The sequence below is a fragment of the Narcine bancroftii genome, chromosome 2 (genome assembly GCF_036971445.1).
Source record: "Narcine bancroftii isolate sNarBan1 chromosome 2, sNarBan1.hap1, whole genome shotgun sequence".
Taxonomy (NCBI): Eukaryota; Metazoa; Chordata; class Chondrichthyes; order Torpediniformes; family Narcinidae; genus Narcine; species Narcine bancroftii.
The window spans coordinates 311,894,123-311,915,983 of NC_091470.1; the positions used below are offsets into that span (position 1 = coordinate 311,894,123).

The 21,861-nt window shown below is 39.8% G+C and overlaps 1 protein-coding gene and 1 long non-coding RNA gene across 3 annotated transcripts in view; one reads left to right on the top strand and one right to left on the bottom strand.

The window, feature by feature from the left end:
• LOC138755523 (uncharacterized) overlaps positions 1–21,861 on the bottom strand; it is a 143,406-nt gene that overhangs the window by 37,849 nt on the left and 83,696 nt on the right. For both annotated transcript variants that reach the window (XR_011352360.1, XR_011352359.1), the window contains exon 6: positions 2,370–2,503. This is a non-coding gene — a long non-coding RNA (uncharacterized lncRNA). The remainder of the gene's footprint in view (positions 1–2,369; positions 2,504–21,861) is intronic.
• Positions 1–21,861, top strand: part of adcy8 (adenylate cyclase 8 (brain)) — a 102,944-nt gene that overhangs the window by 6,890 nt on the left and 74,193 nt on the right. Inside the window, exons 3-5 of the mRNA XM_069921665.1 lie at positions 10,452–10,582; positions 11,295–11,406; positions 17,554–17,681. Coding sequence (XP_069777766.1) covers positions 10,452–10,582; positions 11,295–11,406; positions 17,554–17,681 — 371 coding nt within the window. The remainder of the gene's footprint in view (positions 1–10,451; positions 10,583–11,294; positions 11,407–17,553; positions 17,682–21,861) is intronic.

Below are 21,861 nucleotides of genomic sequence, written 5' to 3' on the forward strand. Positions count from 1 at the left end.
TCTGTCATCTATATGAATAAGTTACATGCCAATGTAGCTAATGTCGTTAGTCCTTTTTCAGATGGCTTCAGATTTGGTGGTATGGTTGACAGTGAGAAAGGCTATCTCAGATTACAACAAGATTTAGTTCAACTGCAGAAGTGGGTTGAGGAATGTTTGATGTCTGATGGAATATAGTTCAGACAAGTGAGAGATGTCCTATCAGAATAGGACAAACACAGTTAATGGCAGAGACCTGGAGAGTGGTAGAATAGAATTACCTTGGGTATATAGTTTCCATGAAGGTGGTGACATGGGTAAACAGTGGTGAAAAAAGCCTATGGAATGCTTGCCTTCATGGGTTTGGGCATTCAATATAGAGATGGAACATTATACTACAGCTGGGCAAGATGCTGGTGAGACCTTACTTGGAATACTGTGTGCAGTACTGGTTACCACACTGAAGAGGGCATGGATAGTCTTATTTCCAGGTAAAGGAAATATAAAGCTAGGGGGTATAGGTTTAAAGAGAGAGGGGAAATATTTAAAAGAGACCTGAGAGGCAGCCTTTACACACTGAGGGCAATGGGATTTTGGAGTGAGCTGCCAGATACTGAAATATTTTGCTTGAGAAAAATTGTCATTGGCCCATTTCCTTTGGAGTTATGATACTGTGCACATAATGAATCAATTAGGTACGATTAAAACCGTGGTTTTCAAACTTTTTCCTTTCCATTCACATATCACTTTAAGCAATCCCTTACTAATCACAGAGCACTTACGGCATAGGGATTGCTTAAGGTGGAATGTGAATTTTTAAAAAAGGTTGCCCACCCTGATCTATATGTTGCTGGAGAAAAGAAAACTTTCCTGAATACATTTGAAAAATTCCATCCTGTCTAAACTTGTCATACTATAACTTTACCAGTCAATATTTGGACCTAGAGCTGGGAGCAATCTCCTTGCACATTTGCTCCTCTAATTCCCATTGGGAACCAGTGACCATTGTTCTATTAGGTTTAGGATAGGTATGGAGAGAGAGAGAGGGTAGGACCGTGACAATTTAGGACTGGGGAAAGGAATTTGAAGGTAAACAATAAGAACAAGCTTGTTAAAATTGGAATAGGTTGTTTGAAGGAAGAGAAATGTTAGGAAAATGCAATATTTTTAATTGTGTGTTGACAAGAGTCCTGTTAGAGTGAAGGGTCAGAAATGCAACCATAACGAGGTTTGGATGATGAGGGAAATTCAGACTCTGGTCAAGAGCAAAAAGGAGGCATGCGACAGGTATAGGCAACTGGGATTAAGTGTACACCTGGAGCAAGCTTTTTTAAAAAAAATAAATGAAATTAGGAGAGCAAAAAGGAGGCTGGAGATAACTCTAGCCAAAAGCATTATGGATAATTCCAAGAGATTTTGTAGGTATATAAGGCTAATAGGGTAAATAGAGAAAAAGAAGGACCCCTCAGGAATTAATGTGGTCAACTCAGTGTGGAGCCAGAGGAGATGGACAAGGTCCTCAGTGAGTACTTTTCTGCTTTGATGATGGAGAAAGTCACAAGGACTAGGGAACTTGGGACAGTGAATGGTAGCATTTTAGGAGCAGTCAGCATTGCAGTTAAGGAATTACTGAAGGTGTAAAAAGGAAGACAGATCTCCTGGGCCTGATCAGATATATTTAAGGACACTGTAGGAAACTAGAGAGGAAATTGCAGGTGATCTAGCTGAGAACCAGACCACAGACATTTGTCCAGAGATCCACAAAACTATGCAGGGAGCAGGTATGACGTATGAAGAGTTATTTCCTGGGCCAAGTGGAGATTCCAGACAGGAATGGAAATGACAAAGGACACACAACAGCTGTGGCAGGGCCCAAATGATGTAAACTGCAACAAAATAAATCTGGTGCAGTAGAAGATGGTAAAGCTTTGCTCAGAGATTAATCCAATGCATTTATGCTCGATTTGACCACCTGAACAAGGAAGAACTTTTGTCCTTAGATGATCCTCTACTGTCAGTATCCAAGGATAATGTGGAAGCTCCCTTCAAGAGACTGAAGTTAAACACAAAAGTCTACAGACACTGATTGTAGTAAAAACACAGAAATGCTAGAGGAACTCAGCAGGTCTAAGTTAAAGATGTATAACCAACGTTTCAGCCTGAGCCCTTCCTCAAGGAGACTGAATCCAAGGAAAACATGCAGTCTGAATTGAGTACCCAGTCAAGTACTGAAAACCTGTTCTGACCAACTTGCCAATGTATTCACGGATATTCAATATCTCACTCTGTCAGGGCATGATACCCACCTGTTTCAAACAGGACTCGATTGTACCTGTGCCCAAGAAGAGGGCAATACCCTGCCTAAATGAATACTAACCAGTCATACTCACAGTAATGGTGTTTTGAGAGGCTGATGTTGAAGTCTACAAGCTCCTGTCTGAGTGTCAACATGGATCCATTCCAATTAGCTTCCTGCAACCAGAGGTCTGTGGCAGATGCAATCTCACTGGCTCTAGATCAAGACCTGGAACACATGGACAACAAAGATGCATACATCAGGATGCTCCTTATCAACTACAGTTAGGCATTCATCACCAGCTTTCTCTCAAAAATGATAAGCAACTTCCGAGACCTGAGCTTCAATGCCTGACTGTGCAATTGGATCCTGGATTTCCTTACCTCCAGACCACAATCAGTGGGTATTGGTAAGAACATCTCCACGATCTCCATCAGTACCATAGGGCTGCAGTATTAGCCCCTGCTTTAATAGCTTCACACCTATGTATGTGTTACTCGGCTCGACAATAATGACATCCACAAATATGCTGCTGTTGATGGTTTGTATAAAAAGGGGCGATGAATCAGCTACAGGAGGGAGACTGAAAGCTTGGCTGAATGGTGCACCAACAACAACTCCACACTCAATGTCACCAAAACCAAGGAGCTGATTGTGGACTTTAGAAAGGGGAAAACCAGAGGTGTATGATCAAGTGATCATTGAGGGATCAGAGGTGGAAAGGTGAGCAAATTTAAAGTCCTGTGAGTCACTACCTTGGACTACATTTCCTGGATCCATCACATGACTGCCATCATGAAGAAAGCGCTTCGGTACCTCTACTTCCTCAAGAGTTTATCAAGGATTGGTATGGCATCAAAAACCTTAGCCAACATGTAGCAGGAAGTGTACTGACCAGCTGTATCACAGCCTGGTATTGGGACATCAATATCTCTGAGTGGAAAGCCCTCAAAAGGTAATGGACACAGTCCAATACATCACAGGCAAAACTCTCCCCACCACTGAGAAAATCTATATGGAACGGCTACTGCCAGAGAGCACCATCATTAATCAATGATCCACACTACCCAGGACAGCAGGTTGAGGAACAGTTGCTACCCCTCTACCATCACCCTCCTAAACAACAAACTCAATCAGAGACAAATTTAAGGGTTCTTACTTTGCACATTTATTTCTTGACTTTTTATTTTCTGTATTGCAGTCTGTTTGTTTACATTCTTTCTTTGTTTAAATTTCATTCTTTTGTATATGTATCTTCTTGAGTACAGTTTCTACCTGGCCAACAGGAAAAAGAATCTCTGGGTTGTATGTGATGTCCTATATGTATTCTGACAATAATTTTGAACTTTGAAATTTGAGATTGAGTTATCGTTGAGTAGAGGTGATGTGTTGGAAGACTGGAGGGCGGCAAATGCTGTGTTTATATTCAAGATAGGCTGTAGTAAAATACTTGAACTACAGACCAGTGGGCTTAACATCTGTGCCAAGTTACTAGAGTTCTGAGGGAAAAGATAAACAGTACATACACTTGGATGGACAAGGGCAGATTTGGGATAATCAGCTTGGTTTTGTAATTTGGAGTTTATGCTTCAAAAATCTGGGAGTTTTTTGAAGATGTCCTAAGAAGGCTGATGAAGGCAGAGGTGTGGATGTTAAATGTATGGATTTTGGCAAGATATTCAAGACAGAACCCCACAGTCAGCTGCTCTGGAATGTTAGATCACATGGCATCTAAGGTGATCTAGCAGAATGGATAGAAACTTGGCTTCATGGAAGAGAGCAGAGGCTGATGGTGTAAATTTGTTTTTCTGACTGGAGGTCTGTGACTAGTGGCTTTCCAGAGAGATCAGTGCTGGGTCCAGTCCTGTTTGTCATCTCTATCAATGATTTTGATGAAAACATAAGAGGCTTGATAGGCAAGTGTCTGGTATTGTAGATAGTGAAGACTGTTGCCAGGTTGAGAAATTGTTGGTGGAATTAAATACAAAGAAATGTTTGACGTTGCACTTTGAGAATTGTAACATGGGTGGGACCAACATTGTAAATGATAGGGATCTGGGGAGTGATCTAGGAGTACAAGTACATAATACCCTGAAAGTGTGGTCAAAAAGGACTTCATCAGTCAATCTATTAGGTATAGAAGTTGGGAGGTTATGCTGCAGTTGCATCAGACATTGGTGAGGCCCCTTTTGGAGTAGCGTTCAGCTTTTGTCAGTTCTGCAAGAAAAATCTTGTCAAATTTGGAGAGAGTGCAGAGAATATTTACAAGGCTGTTACCAGGGCTCTATAGAGAGAAGTTGAGCAGGCTCAGGTTTTATTCTTTGGAGCCCAGGGAGATGAGGTGTTATTAGCTAGAGGTATACAAGATCATGAGAGGAATGGATCGAGTGATGTGTCTTTTTCCCAAGACACAGGAAATCAGTATCCCAGTGGTTCTCAATCTTTTTTCTTTCCACTCACATACCACTTTAAATAATCCCTATGCCATAGGCATTCAGTGATTAGTTAAGGATTGCCTAAGATGGTATGTGAAAGGAAAGAAAAAGGTTTGAAAAAGCACTGTTTTAATCGTACCTAATTGACTTGTTATGTGCAGTTTTATAACTCCAAAGGAAATGGGCCAATTACAATTTTTCTCAAGCAAAATATTTCAGTAACAGTTGGGTCTAGAGCAATGGTTCTCAATCTTCCCTTCCCACTCACATACCACCTTAAGCCATCCCTTACTAATCACATAGCACCAATGTGACTTAGTGGTATGTGAGTGGAAACAAAAGGGTTGAGAACCACTTCCGTAACCAGATGAAATAGATTTAAGACGAAGGGGGTAAAATTTAACAGGAAACTGGGAGGTATCTTTTTTTTTTACACACAGAGTGGTGAGAGCATGGAATGGGCTGCCAGAGGAGGCTGCTGAGGCAGGTACTATTGCAATATTCAAAAAAAAATTGGGCAGATACCTGGATAGAATAGACTTAGGAGGACATGGGCTAACACAGGGAGAATGAGCTCGTGTAGTTGGGACATTTTGATTGGCCTGGGCAAGTTGGGCAGAAGGGCCTGTTTCCATGTTGTACGATTCTATGACTATATTCAAAAGATAATATTCTCAAATGTTAGCTCATGAAAATAGATGATATAAGATTGTCACAAGTTGTCATTAACATAAACAGAGAGAAACTGCTTAAGAATGATCTGTCATTTGTGAAGGTCAAATAAAAGGGTATCTGCTGTATTTTGTGGCGGACAAAATAAATTCACTACTGGTGCTTGCACATCCTTCTCTCTAATCACGCCAGATGTGGATGCATCTCATAAAGTACATCAGCACAGATATCAGAGTTAATGAGGCATTCTGCTGAATCTATTTTTTCTTCAATTAAAATAGCAATGAAATGTAAGGATAAGAATTCTACATATTTCATTGGAAGAGCAACTGTGATTTTCTTCTCATTTAATCCATAATGGAAGGAGAATTACTTAGCTGAGATACAATCAATACTCTCTTCACTTTGAAATGTAAATTGATGTGCATGCTGCTGGATTAAGAACTTTATTTGTGGAAACTAGCAAACCCATTCATTTTGTTTTCTCCCTTTGTTACATTGGTCTTATCTGCTGAAATCCTCACCCATATCTTTGTTTCCTCCACATTTGACTTTTCCAACTTAGTGATGAAGCAGCATATAAAATAGGTAGGTGAGCATTCTGGGTGATATAAAGTTGCGGATAACGACTCTCTGTAATAAACCAAAGCTATGAATTGTATGGTTAAATTTGATCACTGGTTTAAAATTAGTTTGAGGACTAAGGATGCAAATTCTTGACCTTGTTTCTCACATAGTCAAAATAATCTTGTCTTTCAGAGGTGTATAACAAGTAAATATTGATTTAGGAAATATTGAATTAGCTTTCATTCAGCTAAATGCCAGAAATAAAACCAAAGATGCCGGTAACACTGCAGCATGCCCATGTTGACATTTTCAACTCTAACCTTTCACCAAAAGTTTGAGAAGTCAGACATGTAACACATTTTAAAGAAATGAGAATCCATTCAGCTCCTGTTATACATCTCAGAATTTTCATTTCCATTGAATTCAAAATGGGGAGAAATATCTTTTTTTTTAAAAAAAAAAGGAGCTCATTCAACACCACACATTTTACAATACCACCCAAAGTCAAGTTTTCTCTGTTTGCCATGTAGATTTCTGGTCTTGGGCATTAGAAGAAGACATTGTAATTTTAATTACAAATTTTAATGGGTGATAACACATTTCTGTCTTTTATTCATACTTTGATGTTATGTTGACATGAATTCAAAGAAAAATCAGATGGATTTTACAATTCAACATCCCTGAGTTTTTTTTGTGTCCATAATTACATTACCTTATTCCAGGTGGAAGTCAAAGGCTTTACCACAAAATGAGATTTCAGAATATACCTAATTAAAAATTTTTACAGCGTCTCTTTTCTGCAAGGAAATACAAAGATCAGTGTTTATAAAAGAGAGCATGGGAGATCCCTGTGTTTATATTTTTTTTAAAATGGGATGATTAACATTGAGTGTCAAGCTGAAAATTCTGGAAAAAGTGAGCGGGTCAAGCAGCACTGGCGAAGACAGAAACAGAATTAATGCTTTTCAGGTCAATGACCTTCCAATGGGAAAAATGTAGAAATTAAACATGTTTCTCATTGCGGAGAAGGAGGAAGGAAGAAAGCAAAGGATAGTGAATGATGCTGGGGGAGGTTGAGAGAGCATGTTCATCACAGCTGCTCTATTTGGAGCAGATACAGTATAAATAAGGTTAAAATTAGTACAGGAAAGGAGATGAAGAAAACTATGAAATACAGAACCATGCAGATTTTGGACATTTGAAATAAAGCAAATAAGTTGGAGATGCTCAGCAAATAAAACCAGTTCAGATCAAGGTTCTGTTTATAATTATATATGCAGAAAAATACACAAAAAGGTTTAACATTTGTTTTCCCCTATAAAGATGCACAAAGAGGTGCTATTCATAGAGCACCACTATCAAGATAATAAATAGAAACAAAAGAGAATCCCCTCAGAGGCATCAAGTGTCCATAGATCCTGTGCCTCCTCCTTCTGTACCCTGACCAATATTGAACTCAAACTCAGGGCATCCGAGTCACACCTAAACAGCTCTTGGTTCCAAATGGCCAAAGTATTAGGAAGCTATCACCGCTCAAGCTGTTTCAAGAACCCTGATCATTATTGGGCCATCATGAATCCTGGACCCAATCCCTGGTATCCAGACATGGGCTACTGACAGTCTGTGACCTAGTGTGAGGCCCTTGGCTGCCAAACACTGAGCTAGAGCTTCATCTGCTGGTGTGGATTCCTATCCTGTGAAGTTCTCTCCAAACCTTCTCCTCCCCAATGGTCTGGGGGCTAGGAGGGTGGGGTGTTGGTGGTATTCTCCTGCTCTAGAATGCTGTATTGTCCACTGCTTCCTTGGAGCTCAAAACCGTCAAAAGTCTAGGCTACTGAATATGGGCACTACCATTTGGGTCCAGACATCGAACGGCCAATGAGAAAAGTGCCACTGAGACCTTTCCTCAGGCAATTGGGTGGGACAGCTGGGCTATATGACCTCAGCACTGAAAGGCCATGGTCTCACTCCCCACACTTTCCTGAGCTTCACATCAGTGGTGACAATCTGATAACACTGGTCATCCTTGTCGATCAGTGCTGGGTGCTGAGGGTTGTACTGTGCCTGGACAGAAGGTGAGATGCTGTTCCTTGAACTTATTTCAGATTTCATTGGAACAACAAAGAAGGCCAAAAAGGGTGCAGTCACAATGGGAAAAGAATAGTAAAAGACAACAAGTGGCTCAGGGTCACCTGGTGCAAAGCATTCACCAATCTGTGCTTGATTTCTTAAATGCAGAATTCCACTAAGTGTGATATAGTATTAGAGTTATACAGCATGAACACAGGTCCTTTAGCTCAATTTTCCCAGCCAACCAAAATGTCCCACCCGCAAGTATCACCTGCCTGTGTTTGGCCCATGTCGCTCTGAACCCTTCCTATCCATGTATCTGTCCATACTTGGCAGCAATCCTATCAGGGGTTCAAATCTTGCGCTGTCTGCAAGGAGTTTGTTTGTTCTCCCCGTGTCTGCACGGGTTTCCTCCAGTGGTTCTAGTTTCCTCCTACTCTTCAAAACGAACAGGGGGTGTAGGTTAATTGGGTATAAAATGGGAAACAAGGACTCATTGGCTGAAATATCCTGCACCTATGCTGTATGTCAACATTTAAAATTAAAATTTAAAAAATTGCAATAGTATCTGCATCAACTATCTCCTCTGGCAGCACATACACCCACGTCCCTTTGTTTTTAAAAAAAAAAGTTGCCCTTCGTTTTCCTGTTAACTCAGTAAACTAAATTGGAAGAAGAGCAAATAGATCATTGGTTCTCACAAACATTGAGTGGTCAGAAGAACCAAAATAGAAGGTGTTGCTTCTCTTGAGTAATTGCTGGGGATACTCAGCTGGTCAGGCCAGTTGTGATCGACTCCAGTTGTTGGTCTCAGTTATAATTAAAAAGTTAACCAGGAACTAATCCTTTGGGCTACTAAAAAGGAAAGGGTAAGGGAAGATGTGACTGGTTATGGTGGCACATTGAAGACAGACTGATGTGTGACTGGGTGGGTGGCATGTGGGCGCAAGAAGGGGGTGAGAGCAGTTGAGAGCCCTAGCAATTACAGTGTGGAGAAACTAAGCTTAAGGGAACAGGGAATTATCCTGTGAAAGGTGAAATCTCAGAAAAGATGCATCAGAGCCAGAGAAATTGCGAGAATGCAGATTTGAAAGAAGTTTAATCATGATTGCTAGAAGCATCTCTTGCTAGGGAAGGGTATTGTTTGGTCATCCATCCCTTGAGAGTCATAAAGGGTCTTAGAGTGATGCAGCATGGAATAGACCCTTCAGCCCATCTCATCCAGTTTACATTCTGTGCCCCATTTGTCTGCAGTTGATCCTTATCCTTTGAAGTTGGGGAAGTTGAGAAAGGAGAGGGAAGTATTTGTGAAGTTGAGAGCAGGGTGCAAATTTGCAGCAAAGGTGGTGTAGCCTTTAAGTTTTATTTGGGAGCAGGAAAGAGTGCCAATGAATTGAAGGAAGGTATCTGACTAGAATGGAAACAAAGATTGTCCTACATGGATAGGCATCGCTTGGCCACAGGTATGTTCCTATGGCTATGCTTTCAAGTTGGAGGAAGTGAATGAGTTAAAGGAGTTGCAAACTGTAAGAACAAATTCATCCATCAAAAGGAGGTGATGGTGAAGGGGGATTTGTTGGTCCTCTGTGGAAGAAGAATAAGATCATCAGGCAAAAAAAGCTACTTCTGGAAAACACTAGCTAAGTTCATCCAGATGATAATTTTTTACTTTAGATTTCAGTATCTGTTGTCTTTTGTGGCTCTAAGATTCTTGGGATATTTTAGTATTGGTGGGAATGTGAACAGATTGGGCATCCAAGATCAGGATGTATGAATTGCTACCAAGAAATTGTTGAATTGGTAAAGGGATCAAAAGTCACTATTTCAAGAGGAAAGAGACTTGTCAAGGGGAGAAAGGCTAGAAGTAGGTTGTCGATGTTTGTCTCTGTTATTTATTTTCTCCTTCAATTTGCATCTCCTCCAAGTAGATCATCTGTGATTAGCAAGCAATCCGTACCCTCACTAAACCAGCATCACTTCGACTCGGTCTCTCTTATCTATCCTCTCACACACATTCCTTTTGTTTTCTCCATGTCTCCTCATTCTCTGTAACTAAGGCATGTTTTATTTCCAACTTTTTGTAGTTCTGATTAAATGTCAGCAGTTTAGGCATTCAATATTCTGTCTCCCCACAAATTTTAAGTATTTCTGGCAATTTCCATTTGAATTTCAGATTTCCAGTATCTTTGGTTTTTAAAAAAAATTATTGCAAGTATTATTTGTATATTGAGCAAAACTATGCAGAGTTTAATCTTTATAAGGACGTTCAAGAAAAGGTTAGTCTTTTGAGCTAAAAGTAACATTCAAAGAATGGCAGCAAAATAGTAATTGGGATGTATCTGTTGCAATTCCTCCACATCTAAAGGATACAACTTGAACGTATTGCCTGCGATTGCTAATGAGATCCACATGTTCTTTTTTACATAATTAAGGAGAGGCTGGTTCTTTCAGTTTTGCCACGGTTTGTTGTATTGGAAATGATTAATGACATGTCAAATGTGGAAGATGAACATTTACAGCACCAGTTTCACAAAATCTACATACATCGGTATGAAAATGTGAGGTAAGAAAACTATCTGCTAATAAAACAATTTTTTTTCATTTACCATTCATAATGATCCATGGAGTTTAAACACCTCAAATATGGTTAGACTCAATGTCTCACAGATACATTATTGAGAGTTGTATGACTTAGATGATACTTTAATTTCCAGGCTTGCTTCACCATCAGACTCCTCAACAACAAGGACTCATTTAAGGACTCTTACTTTTGCACTTGTAAAAATTTTCTCTGCATTGCCCAGTTTGTTGACATTTCTTTATCTGTTTGCAGTTCTTTATTTGTTTACAAGACTACATTGTGTACAGTTTTATTTACATTTCTTATAAGGGGTAATTCTGCCTTGTTTGCATGAAAAAGAAGCTCAGGGTTGTATATATCCTGACACTATATATGAAATTTGAACAGTTAAGGAAGCCTGTCACTGTGGATGGAAATTGTTGGTCTTGGTTGTTAACATTTTAATTATTTAATGAATGAGGAAACCTACAAATCTAGTTACCAGCTGTGAGTTTGCACCAGTAGAGATAGAACTATCTGGAATAAAAGCAAATTTGGAGATGAATGCCTTTTGAAAGAGAACTCTGAGAAAACTAAATTGCTGTCCAATGATAATGAAATGGGAATAAAATAAGCTGGAATTAAATGTGGATGTGCAGCTCTTTTTAACAGGACAAAGAAATACATATTAATGCAATGTTTTCCATATTTTTAGCATTCTCTTTGCAGACGTGAAAGGTTTTACTAACCTCTCTACAACTCTGTCTGCACAAGAACTGGTGGGGATGCTGAATGAACTGTTTGCAAGATTTGACCGGCTTGCACATGTAAGTGAAACTAAGCACATATGCAGTGGGTGGAGAGCATTATTGAATTTGGCAGGTTAAACATAACACTGACATCATACTGATTTTTTTTTAAAGAGGGCTTGGGCCCATCATAACATCCTGCCAGATGCAAGGAATCAAATTATGATTAAAGTCTTAGTAAAGGTAGCTTTCATTTTTATTTCTTTTGCAGTTTCTTATAATTGCCTCCAAATTGAAGGATAATTTAAAATGATAGACCTTAAAGTTTCATAAATGGTGCTGTTTTCCAAATAAACTTAAGTTTTATAAATAAATGGATGATTTTACAGTAATGCAGACTCCACTATAATGATTAACTGTAACAAAGAAGTTAAGTCCACAATGTGCTTGAATTTTTTGCAAATAGTCATATAATCATAGCAAGGAAATGAGTCCTTTGGACCAATCTGCCCCCATTGACCAAAATGTCCCACCCATACTAGCCCCAACTACGTGTATAGGTGGCTGTGGAAGGCAAAGATTGACAGGTATTTGAAGAGTCAGGCATCAAGGGTTATGGGGAGAGGGCTGGGAAGTGGGGCTGAATGGGAGGATGAATCAGCTCATGAATCAGACTCGATGGGCTGATTGGCTCCTATATCTTGTAATCATAAAGTATTATCAGAAGATCATTAAAATAAAATGTTAAATCTGGTTCTTTCTCCATGTGTTCTGCCAAACCTAAAGAATTTCTCTGGCATTTTTTTTACACTTCAGATTTCCTCTCTAGCTCCCAACTGTCCAAGAAAGAATGCTTAGGCTTGTTCAAGGAAAAAGAAAAGTGCACCATTTGTCACCAATTGATGAAGAATGCTTCTGGAGACAAGGATGAGTGTGTAACCTACTTCCAGTGACCCATCCTCCTATTTTCTGGCCATTAGACACTCTTGGGAACCCAGCCAGCACCCTTTTTAATATTTGCAGCACACTTTCGGGAATTATTCTAGAGGTCAATGAGCCTGCCATAAACATGTATCTGAATAAGTAAGCTTTATCTACATTTTAAAATCCCATGCATTTTCTCTGCTACATTCTCCCTAACCAATTCAAATGATTTAGTCTTTCGTTATATTCTTGGTCACTAAAGGCCATTAGTCTGTTATTAATTTAATGGCAATCATCTAACCTTTTGCCTTTGTATCTGTCTCTATTGCTAGCTGTTGATAGTTCTGGTAAGGCATTCTAATGCCCTGCTTGCATATATAATACAATGCCTTGTGGCATTGGTCTTAAACTCTCACTGACCCAAACTATCTACTGTAATCCCTTGTTACCTTGCATACTCAACACCTTTGAACAGTCCATGCTCTATGATATATAGATGTTACTGATGTTCATAATATCACACTGATCTACATTAAATGACACTACGTCATGAATCTATTTCTCAAATTTAAGTTTATTGTCACGTGTACAGAGAGAACATTTGTTTTGCATGCATTCAAGCTGGCCAGTGTATACATAACACAGGAATAAAACAGAGCAGTTACAGAGTTAAGTTAGAACAGAGGCAAATTATTTTTCCTCGTGCAAGGATCATTCAGAAGTCTGATAATGGTGGGAGCCAGCTTCTTGAGGACTCAAAAGGTGCAGCCAGTAGGAAAAGGCAGATGGGTCTGCACAATGTAAATCTTGGTGCATTGGCAGCCTGATAGACTCTATCAATAACCACAAAGTCGAGAGCAAGGAAATGATGGGCGTTAATAAACACAAGACTTTGGCTGGCCTGAATCCAGGTACAGAAATGCTGGAAGGGGGGAGGGAGGTCGACCTTTGTGGCCAGGTCATAAGGGGAGGAGACCTAGGAAATGAGTCACTAGTGGGCAGGCCAGCCTCATACATACAACAGCACACAGGTAGGGAATAATGTACAAGGAGAAAACGTATCACTACACAGCCCTGCCTGAAATCTTGCATACAACTTTAACCTTCCATGACTGCAAATTTTAGAACTTGATTTCCAATTTGGGAATACCTGTACTTTGTCCGTGGTTCCAAGCTAGAACCAACCATTTCAAATCCATCAACCATTGCCAACAGACATCCCTGTCCTCGACCTCATCCTTTGCCAGAGTGAGGCCAAGCAGAAACTTGAGGAAAAGCAAGTCATATTCCTCCTGAACAGCTTTAAACCCAATGGCGTGAACATCAATCTTTTTCTAATTTTAGTTAACCCTCACCTCCATCTGGTTCTGTTGTTTCCACCTCTTCTTTAACTACTCCAATTCTTATTTTTCTCTCTACCTTTCCCTTCCCTTCACAGTGATCTTTCCACCTGTTTCGACCCATCTCCCATTGTCTGATCGATACTATAATCTCTTAGCCCCTCCCCAGCTTCTTCCCCCTTTTTCTTTTGTATCAATAAAATGTCCTGGTCCGAAATGATTCAGCCTGATGTATTGAGTTCCTCCAGCCTCCCTTTGTTACTTTCAATTTGGAAGTTGCAGCTAACTTCATCTCAATGGTTGTGGACCCATCCTTCTGGAATGCCAGAAGACTATCTCTCAGCTTTCTCTTCAGCACAGGCAAAAAACATTGAAAGGTTGAATTGTGGAGTAAGATCATATAGTTAACATTATGACTGTGGATATGTGGATACCAAGGTTCAAAGAGCCTTTGAGTAACATGGCAAGAATCTGGCCTTCAGTTGATGACGAGGATTGTTCAGGCATCATCCTGGGGAACTGACAGTGACTCAATGAAGCACAAATCTGCTCATCTTTCTCATCCTGACAGTGTGTATGCTGTCATCACAGTAAATTCTACTGTACCCTTGTTGATACCTGTCAATCAGACAGCCCTGATGACTGCCTTCTATGGTGAGAAGATGGAATCTGGTCTCTCTTGGTCCAGAATATCTCAAGTTATCCTCCAATATCATCTCCTATCTTTTTCAATAAAAGGCAACAGGTTTCCACAGTCTGGGAAAAGTTTGTTTGGTCTCACCCTGGCAATGTGAACGAGGTTAAAGATGGATGATTGGCTGACATTTTTAATTTTTATTTTGTCAAAATTTGAATTGTACTCATTCAAAGTTTTGTCTGTTTGTGTTAATATTTAACAGTCCCTGAGGAACATGCCTTCTTTCTCTTCCCCTCCCATTCCAAATTTCTCACTTTCTCCCCTTCCCCATTATCTTCTTTCTCCTCTCATACTGTGACCTTTGACAAGACATGAGCCTAAACATGCAACTTGAAAAAAACAGACCACTCTTCCCCACAATGCAAAGAATATGCAGATGAAATCGGTTCCTGGAAGTATTATTTGAAGATACCAATTGTTTGCTCATACATTAGTGAGTGCAACATTGTTTTCATCAGATACATTTCCTTAGCACAATGGAATTAAAAGCCAGGTGGGAAGAGTTGCCTTGAACTCCAGTATGATTTGGTACAGTGGGTAACTGATGGAGAGAGCAACAGACTTGTGATGAATGAATGTTTCACAACTATTTCTTGGCAGTGACTATCATGTTTGGGTGGCATCCTCAGCTAACAATTGAGGGAATTTACCTGTTCATGTAATCTATCTCAGAATTTCAAAACCAGAGGGTGTGTGTTTAAGGTGAGTGGAGGGAAGTTTAGGGGAGATATCAGAGGTAGATTTTGTACACAGTGAGTGGTGGTGGGTACCTGAAATAATTTGTCATGGGTGGTGATACAATAGGGATAATGATGAGACTCTTAGAAAGGAATGTGAATGTAAAAAATAAAATAAAATAAAAATGGAGGGTTCTGATTTTTGAGAGAGAGGGAGGTTGATTGATGTGAAGTAGGCTTATATAAGTTGGCACAACATTGTGGACCAAAGGGTACTGTACTATTTAATGTTCTATGTATTAATTCATATATAGTGCCTTCAAAGCATAATTGGTGCAATTGACATCAGTCCGTGGTGTCAGAAATCAATTTTTTTTTCAAATCTGTGTACTTGTAACACCTGATGTTCTTTGCCAAAGCAGAATAAAAATCAGTAGCATTGTCTTTTCACACTGGAGTCTCTGTGGGGTACATGTTGCATCAGAATCCCACAGACGGCAAAATATTGTAGATCAGAAGCATCATGACCTCAATGGCCTCCGGCAAAGTGTCCAGGGTGCTGTCTGAGTTGTAGAAGTGGTAACATACTTCAGTTGGGAAAGTGATGATGATGAAGCGAAACAAGAAAGTCTACAGGTGCTGTGATCATAGTAAACACACAAGTGTTGGAGAAACTCAGCAGATTCCAAGTCCTCCATAGGAGGCAATGGTACATAACCAACATTCCAGACCTGAGCCCTTTGTCAAGGCAGGAGCAAAAAGCAGGCAGTGCCTGAATATAAAGGTAATGAGTGAAGGAAAGGAGAGGGAGGGGGTGGAGCACAGGCCAACAGGCAAGAGGTCATAAGTAAACATGGAGAGGAGGGCAGCAGAGAAAAATTGAGAATTGATTAGTGAAGTGGGGTCATTTTGTGGATGCAGAGATGGAGGAAAGGAAACGGGGATAGGAAAGAGAGGGGCAGGGAGCTGGGGGAAAGGAGACATAGCAATAGATAGAGAGAGATTAGGGTGAGAATAAGTTCTGCCAGCTGGAGGAGGGTGGTGGTGGAGAAGGACTGGTTGGGTCTTTTGTTGAGAAAGAACCAAAGAGTTTTGAGGCCTTCGATGTGGGGGTTGGAGGTATGTAGAGATTGGATATTCATGATAAAGATGAGGTAGTCAAGCTCAAGGAACTGGAAGTTGTTGAAGTGATGGAGGACGTGTGAGGTATCGCGACGTAGGACTGGATCAGGGAAGACAAAATAGCAGGGTTCTACCTGTGGCAATCCATTTCAATTCTTTGCCCTGTTCTCATGCCAACATATCTGTCATGCACTGCCAAACTAAGATCACCTGCAAATGGTAGAAACAACACTCTCCAACCAGATGGCATTAGCATTAATTTCTCCAGTATCTGTTAGCCCCTCCATCTCTCTCTCTTTCCTATCAGTCTGTCTCCTTCTCTCCAGTACTACATTCACAGAGCTAATCCTTCCCCAATCAATTCTCTGCCTTTCTCTCCTGCCCTTCTATGTTCTATTCATGACCACCTATAGCCCCTTGGCTGTTGGCCTGTGCTCCTCCCCCTGCCACTTCTTCTCTCATTCCCCCCACCTATTATTCAGGCACCTGCCTGCTTTTTGCTCATCCCTTGATGGTGGGCTCCGGCCTGAAACATTGGTTATATATCTTTGCCTCCTATCGATGTTGCAGTTCCTGCTGAGTTTCTCCAGCACATTTGTAATGACGATCCTGCAGCTGCAGGCCACCCTTTAGTGCTTCAGGTTCGGAGAAAATCACAATGTTGTTAAAGCAAGTATATTCCAATTTTGTTAGTAGTTTGGTAATTCCTTATATATACCTTTGGGCAAAATTGGGAAGCTATTTATTTAAATGTTATCTTAATCTCTCCACTAATAGGACTTGCATTGCCTCAACTGAAGATTTTATTTTGAAACCATTCTAATTTATTTGCATACATTTTCAGTAGAGCCTCTTGATTAATGTTACTTGAGTCATTTGCTATCAATCTATTTTTTAATCCAATGCTAGATTCATTTTCAGATAGGCTAGTTAAATTTAAAAAAGATTCGGCCATTGTAATACGGATGTCCTTTTACTACATGTAATCTATTGCCATAAAACAATTATTTTGTATTTTTCATAGATTTTCAACTTTTTGGCACAGAGTAAATAACCACTTTCTTTTCATCGCAATTTATTCAGTCTATTTTGCTTCAATAACTGGAATATATATCACTTTTTAAGCTGATTTGGATCATGTTGTGTTCTTTAGAACTCGGTAATTAGCATTTCTAGTCACAAATGTCACAGAAAACCATGAAATATTTTCTGTACAGAATGTTACATTATCCTGTGATGTGCAAGTATTCCACATCATTCATTAAAGGAAAGAGAAATGGCTGATTACAATTGTCAGAACATTCAATAAATGCAAAACTATTACAATCTGCAACAATATTTACTTAATTATAAATGTATAGCAACATTTATCATAAAGCAGTGAATATTTGGTTGAATTGTAAAAGGTACCATGATACAATTATGGAAGCCAGTGTATTAATCAAAGTTTTCAATAATATCTTAGGAACATCACTGTCTAAGAATTAAAATCCTTGGAGATTGCTATTATTGTGTATCTGGACTTCCTGAGCCACGTCAAGACCACGCACACTGCTGTGTTGAAATGGGTCTTAGTATGATCAATACAATAAGGTAAATCCATCACCATTCTGCTTATCTCCCTCAGCATATTAAAAATCTCACTGTCCTAGTAAGCATTTATAGTGCACTTAAAGTTTTGTGTGTATATACAATAATTAAAACTGAAATGTAGTAATTTAGTAAAACTTAAGTGTAGTAATTAAGAATATTTCCATCTTAGATTTAAATTGATTTTTAGAAGTTGAGCCTTAATTAACTATTATGAATCATTCTGTTTATTATAAAAGTGGCATGTGCTATTATTTAAATACTTGGTCAATCTTGAAAAATCTTTGATTGTTTTCCATTTCTATGTAAACTATATCAGGGGGATATTTAGCTTCAATCCCTTATTGTTACTTTATGTAAGAAACACCATGATTCATTTTTATTGGATCCATAAAACTTGCTTTGCTGCTTTCCCACATCCATGTTAATGGTGGAGGTTTTAGACAAAAGCAAAGGAGTGGTGGATTCTGTTCTTAAGTATGAAGACTGCAGATAAAAGCCCCATCTTTGATCTATCAGCCTGATACTGAGATTTAGATATATCAGAGCAATGTGTAGCTTCTACTGTACTACTGAACTTTATGCCTTTTATTGAGATGTTAACCAACATGCCCTCGCAGGCCCACCTTCTAATGTGAGAAAGATCATGGGAGCTCTGCCAATATTCTACCCAACATTTATTCCTCAACCAAACTCATTAAAAACTAAAATAGATTCTTTCATCATTTCTCATGAAGGGAAATTAGACTTGTTGGTGAGACTTTGCAAGTTGATTTATGGATTTACCACTGACATTGTGAAGTTTGATGATGAAACATTTTGAAATATCTTAGAATCATGAAAAACACATTACATTTAAAAATGTATCTAACAATTTTATGAAGCTGGACTGGAGGTGTAAACTAAATTAGTAAACTTTCATTTTATGCTGTCCTCCGTCATGGAAATTGAATTTTACTGAATGCTAGCCTTTTTAAATTTCATCAACTGCATTTTTTTTACATCCCAAGACTTGTAATTACTTTGGCTTCGGAAGGTTATTTTTATGTCTACTTACAGCTTTGTTTCTTTAAAGTCTAGTAAACCAAATAAGAATCATGAAACAAGTACAGTCCTATATTCCTAACCCTAATATCTGCATTGTCAGGAACTTTGATGGCAAATTTGGATTAGGCTCCCTGGTTTGGGAAGTAATTAATATTTAACATGTCAGACCTTAAAATTTTGTAATTGATTCTTGAGAATTATTGATTCTGGTTACTTTGAATATTGGTCATTCAAGTTAAGCCTTTGACTGGTACATCTTCCACTTGCCTCTCCTCTCCTTCCAATACCCATGACACATAATATTTGCCCATCTTCACCTCCCCTTCTGTAACTCCCTGCCTCATAGCATTTCCTACATGACCTTTCGTCTCAACTTTTTCTCTACAATTTAGTGCTCACGTTTTTCATTCTGTGTGAAACACGTGGATATTTTTCATGTTTAAAGACAGTTTGTGAATGCAAGTTCACAAAAACAATACTAGAGGCCTCAATAACATGCATAACCTAGTTTGTCCACTTAGCATCTGAGCCATGAAATTTGAAAATTGCTTCAGTAAATTATAAACTATTTGGTTGCGTTAAGGGAAAGGAAAATGCATTGGAGTATGTTACAGCAAATACTTATTCATTTTATTCCAGTTTAAACTACTGATACTGTCACTGAAGCCTTGTTTATGCATATTTTGTCCAGAGATTCACATATTGCTGTACCATATTTTAAAATGCTCTTTTATGGGTCCCATTCCCATTTTACTCCAACTAAAATCCCATCATTTTCCATATCAATTCCAAGCAGTGCATAAGAACTATTTTTATACATGATCCCTTCTCATTATCAGCCATCAATTTGAATTTGTGCATCTTGCAGCAAAAAACATCCTGTAGTGTACTCTTTGAAAATTCAGACAATCACTGATAATTTCTCTTCAAATAATCAATAGGTCCACTGAGATGAATGGTGGGAGGAGGGCGGGGGCAGTTCAACAGGATGGACGTAATGGGAAGTCATGGCATTTAGATTAAAAATGCTCTTTAAAATTTCATTATTTGACTTGTTCTTGAGAAAGGATTTGCACTTAGGCAGATTTTTGGAATGGTGCAGGAAATACAGGGTTGTAGTTATGGGTGATTTCAACTTCCCTAATAATGACTGGCACCTCCTGACTGCAAGTGGGATAAATGGGGTTGCATTTGTTCGGTGTGTTCAAGAAGGATTCATGTCACAGTATATGGACCAGCCGATGAGAGGAAAGGCCATACAGGATCTGGTTCGGGTAATGAACTTGATCAAGTGGTGGGCCTCTTGGTGGGGGAGCATTTTGGTAAGAGTGGCCACAACTCCCTGTGCTTTAGCATAGCTATGGATAAGAATAAAAGCAGACAAAATGGGAAAGTGTTTAATTGGGGAAGGGATCAATATGATGGGATGAGGCAGGAACTAGCATGAGTAAATTGGAAACGGATGTTCAAGGGTGAAAGAACAGAACAAATGTGGAGAAGAGGCCACTTGTGTTGGGTTCTGGATAGGTTTGTCCCACTGGGAAAGGGAAAAGATGGTAGGAAAAGTGAACTGTGGTTGATGAAGCAGGTGAGGAAGAAGGAAACAGGAAGGGCTCATCAGAAGTATATGGTAGCCAGGAAAGAGCTAAGGAAAGGGCTAAGGAAAGAGCTCAAAGGGGGCATAAGAAGACCTTGGCCTGGATGCTTTCAGTGACCGAGACACTTTGGGGGCCCTTCTGGCCCTCAGCATCCTTCAGACTCTTGCATCTGATTCTCATGAGCCAGTCTGCAGCAGCACACAGCCTCTGTTGGTCCCCCGGCTGCAAACAACATGCAGTCCGTGTAGATCCCTCAGCCACTGAGTCCCCTGTTGGTTTTTTGTCACGGTCACCATCCCGCAGAGTCATTTCCTCTGCTTCTCCTCCTCAATGGAGGGAAGGGGTCCCCATCACTGGTGTCTTGTCGGTCCACTGCTCCCTCAGAGTCTGCAACCCTTTATTGCAGCTCCCTCAGAGTCTGCAGCCCTTCATTGCAGCTCCCTCGGAGTCTGCAGCCCTTCATTGCAGCTCCCTCGGAGTCTGCAGCCCTTCATTGCAGCTCCCTCGGAGTCTGCAGCCCTTCATTGCAGCTCCCTCGGAGTCTGCAGCCCTTCATTGCAGCTCCCTCGGAGTCTGCAGCCCTTCATTGCAGCTCCCTCGGAGTCTGCAGCCCTTCATTGCAGCTCCCTCGGAGTCTGCAGCCCTTCATTGCAGCTCCCTCGGAGTCTGCAGCCCTTCATTGCAGCTCCCTCGGAGTCTGCAGCCCTTCATTGCAGCTCCCTCGGAGTCTGCAGCCCTTCATTGCTGCTCCCTCGGAGTCTGCAGCCCTTCATTGCTGCTGCCAAGCACAAGCACTGCCATCTTGGGTACAGATCTCCACAGTTGCAGGATTTGACTTACAAATACTGTTGACTCCTTTAACAGGCCATTTAAAGCCTATATAGAGCACTGGGCAGTTGAACCCTTTGGAGCAGAACTGTGCTCTCTCGGACTGTGCCAGCAGTAGTTGTGGCATTACAGCAACTCTGGCAGCACATAGTCATCTTTTTTGTTATATTTGCTGAAAGATGGCTTACATTCAGACAGGCTGCAGATCCAAGACTAAGACAAGCCATAGGAGTGATTTCCATTGGAATTCACAATAAAACAGGAAGCAGATAGACCTTACTTGTTTATACATTCCTGACGAAGGGCTCTGGACTGAAAAGTTGTTACCTTTTACTTCGTATGGATGCTGCGAGACCTGCTGAGTTTCTTGTACTCAAACTCAGAATTTGCAGATTTTTATAATTTAAATTCATGATTTGTAAATGTATTCAGAAAAGAAGGAAGTTGGATTATTCAGTATCAATGCATTAAGTATTAAAACCAGCAGACAGACAGATTTTCAAGTTAAGGTATTGATTAACAAAACCTTTGAGATACGGGTCAATATTTCTGAAAACTGTTCAATAATAAATCAAGAAATTTACTCCAGCAAGTTTAGCAAGATCACATTGACAGAATTACCTACTATGGTGATGTTTCACACTTTTTTAAGAAACCCCAAAAGTTTAAAAAAAAATAAAACCCCAAGAATGCCGATTAGTAACTCCCTT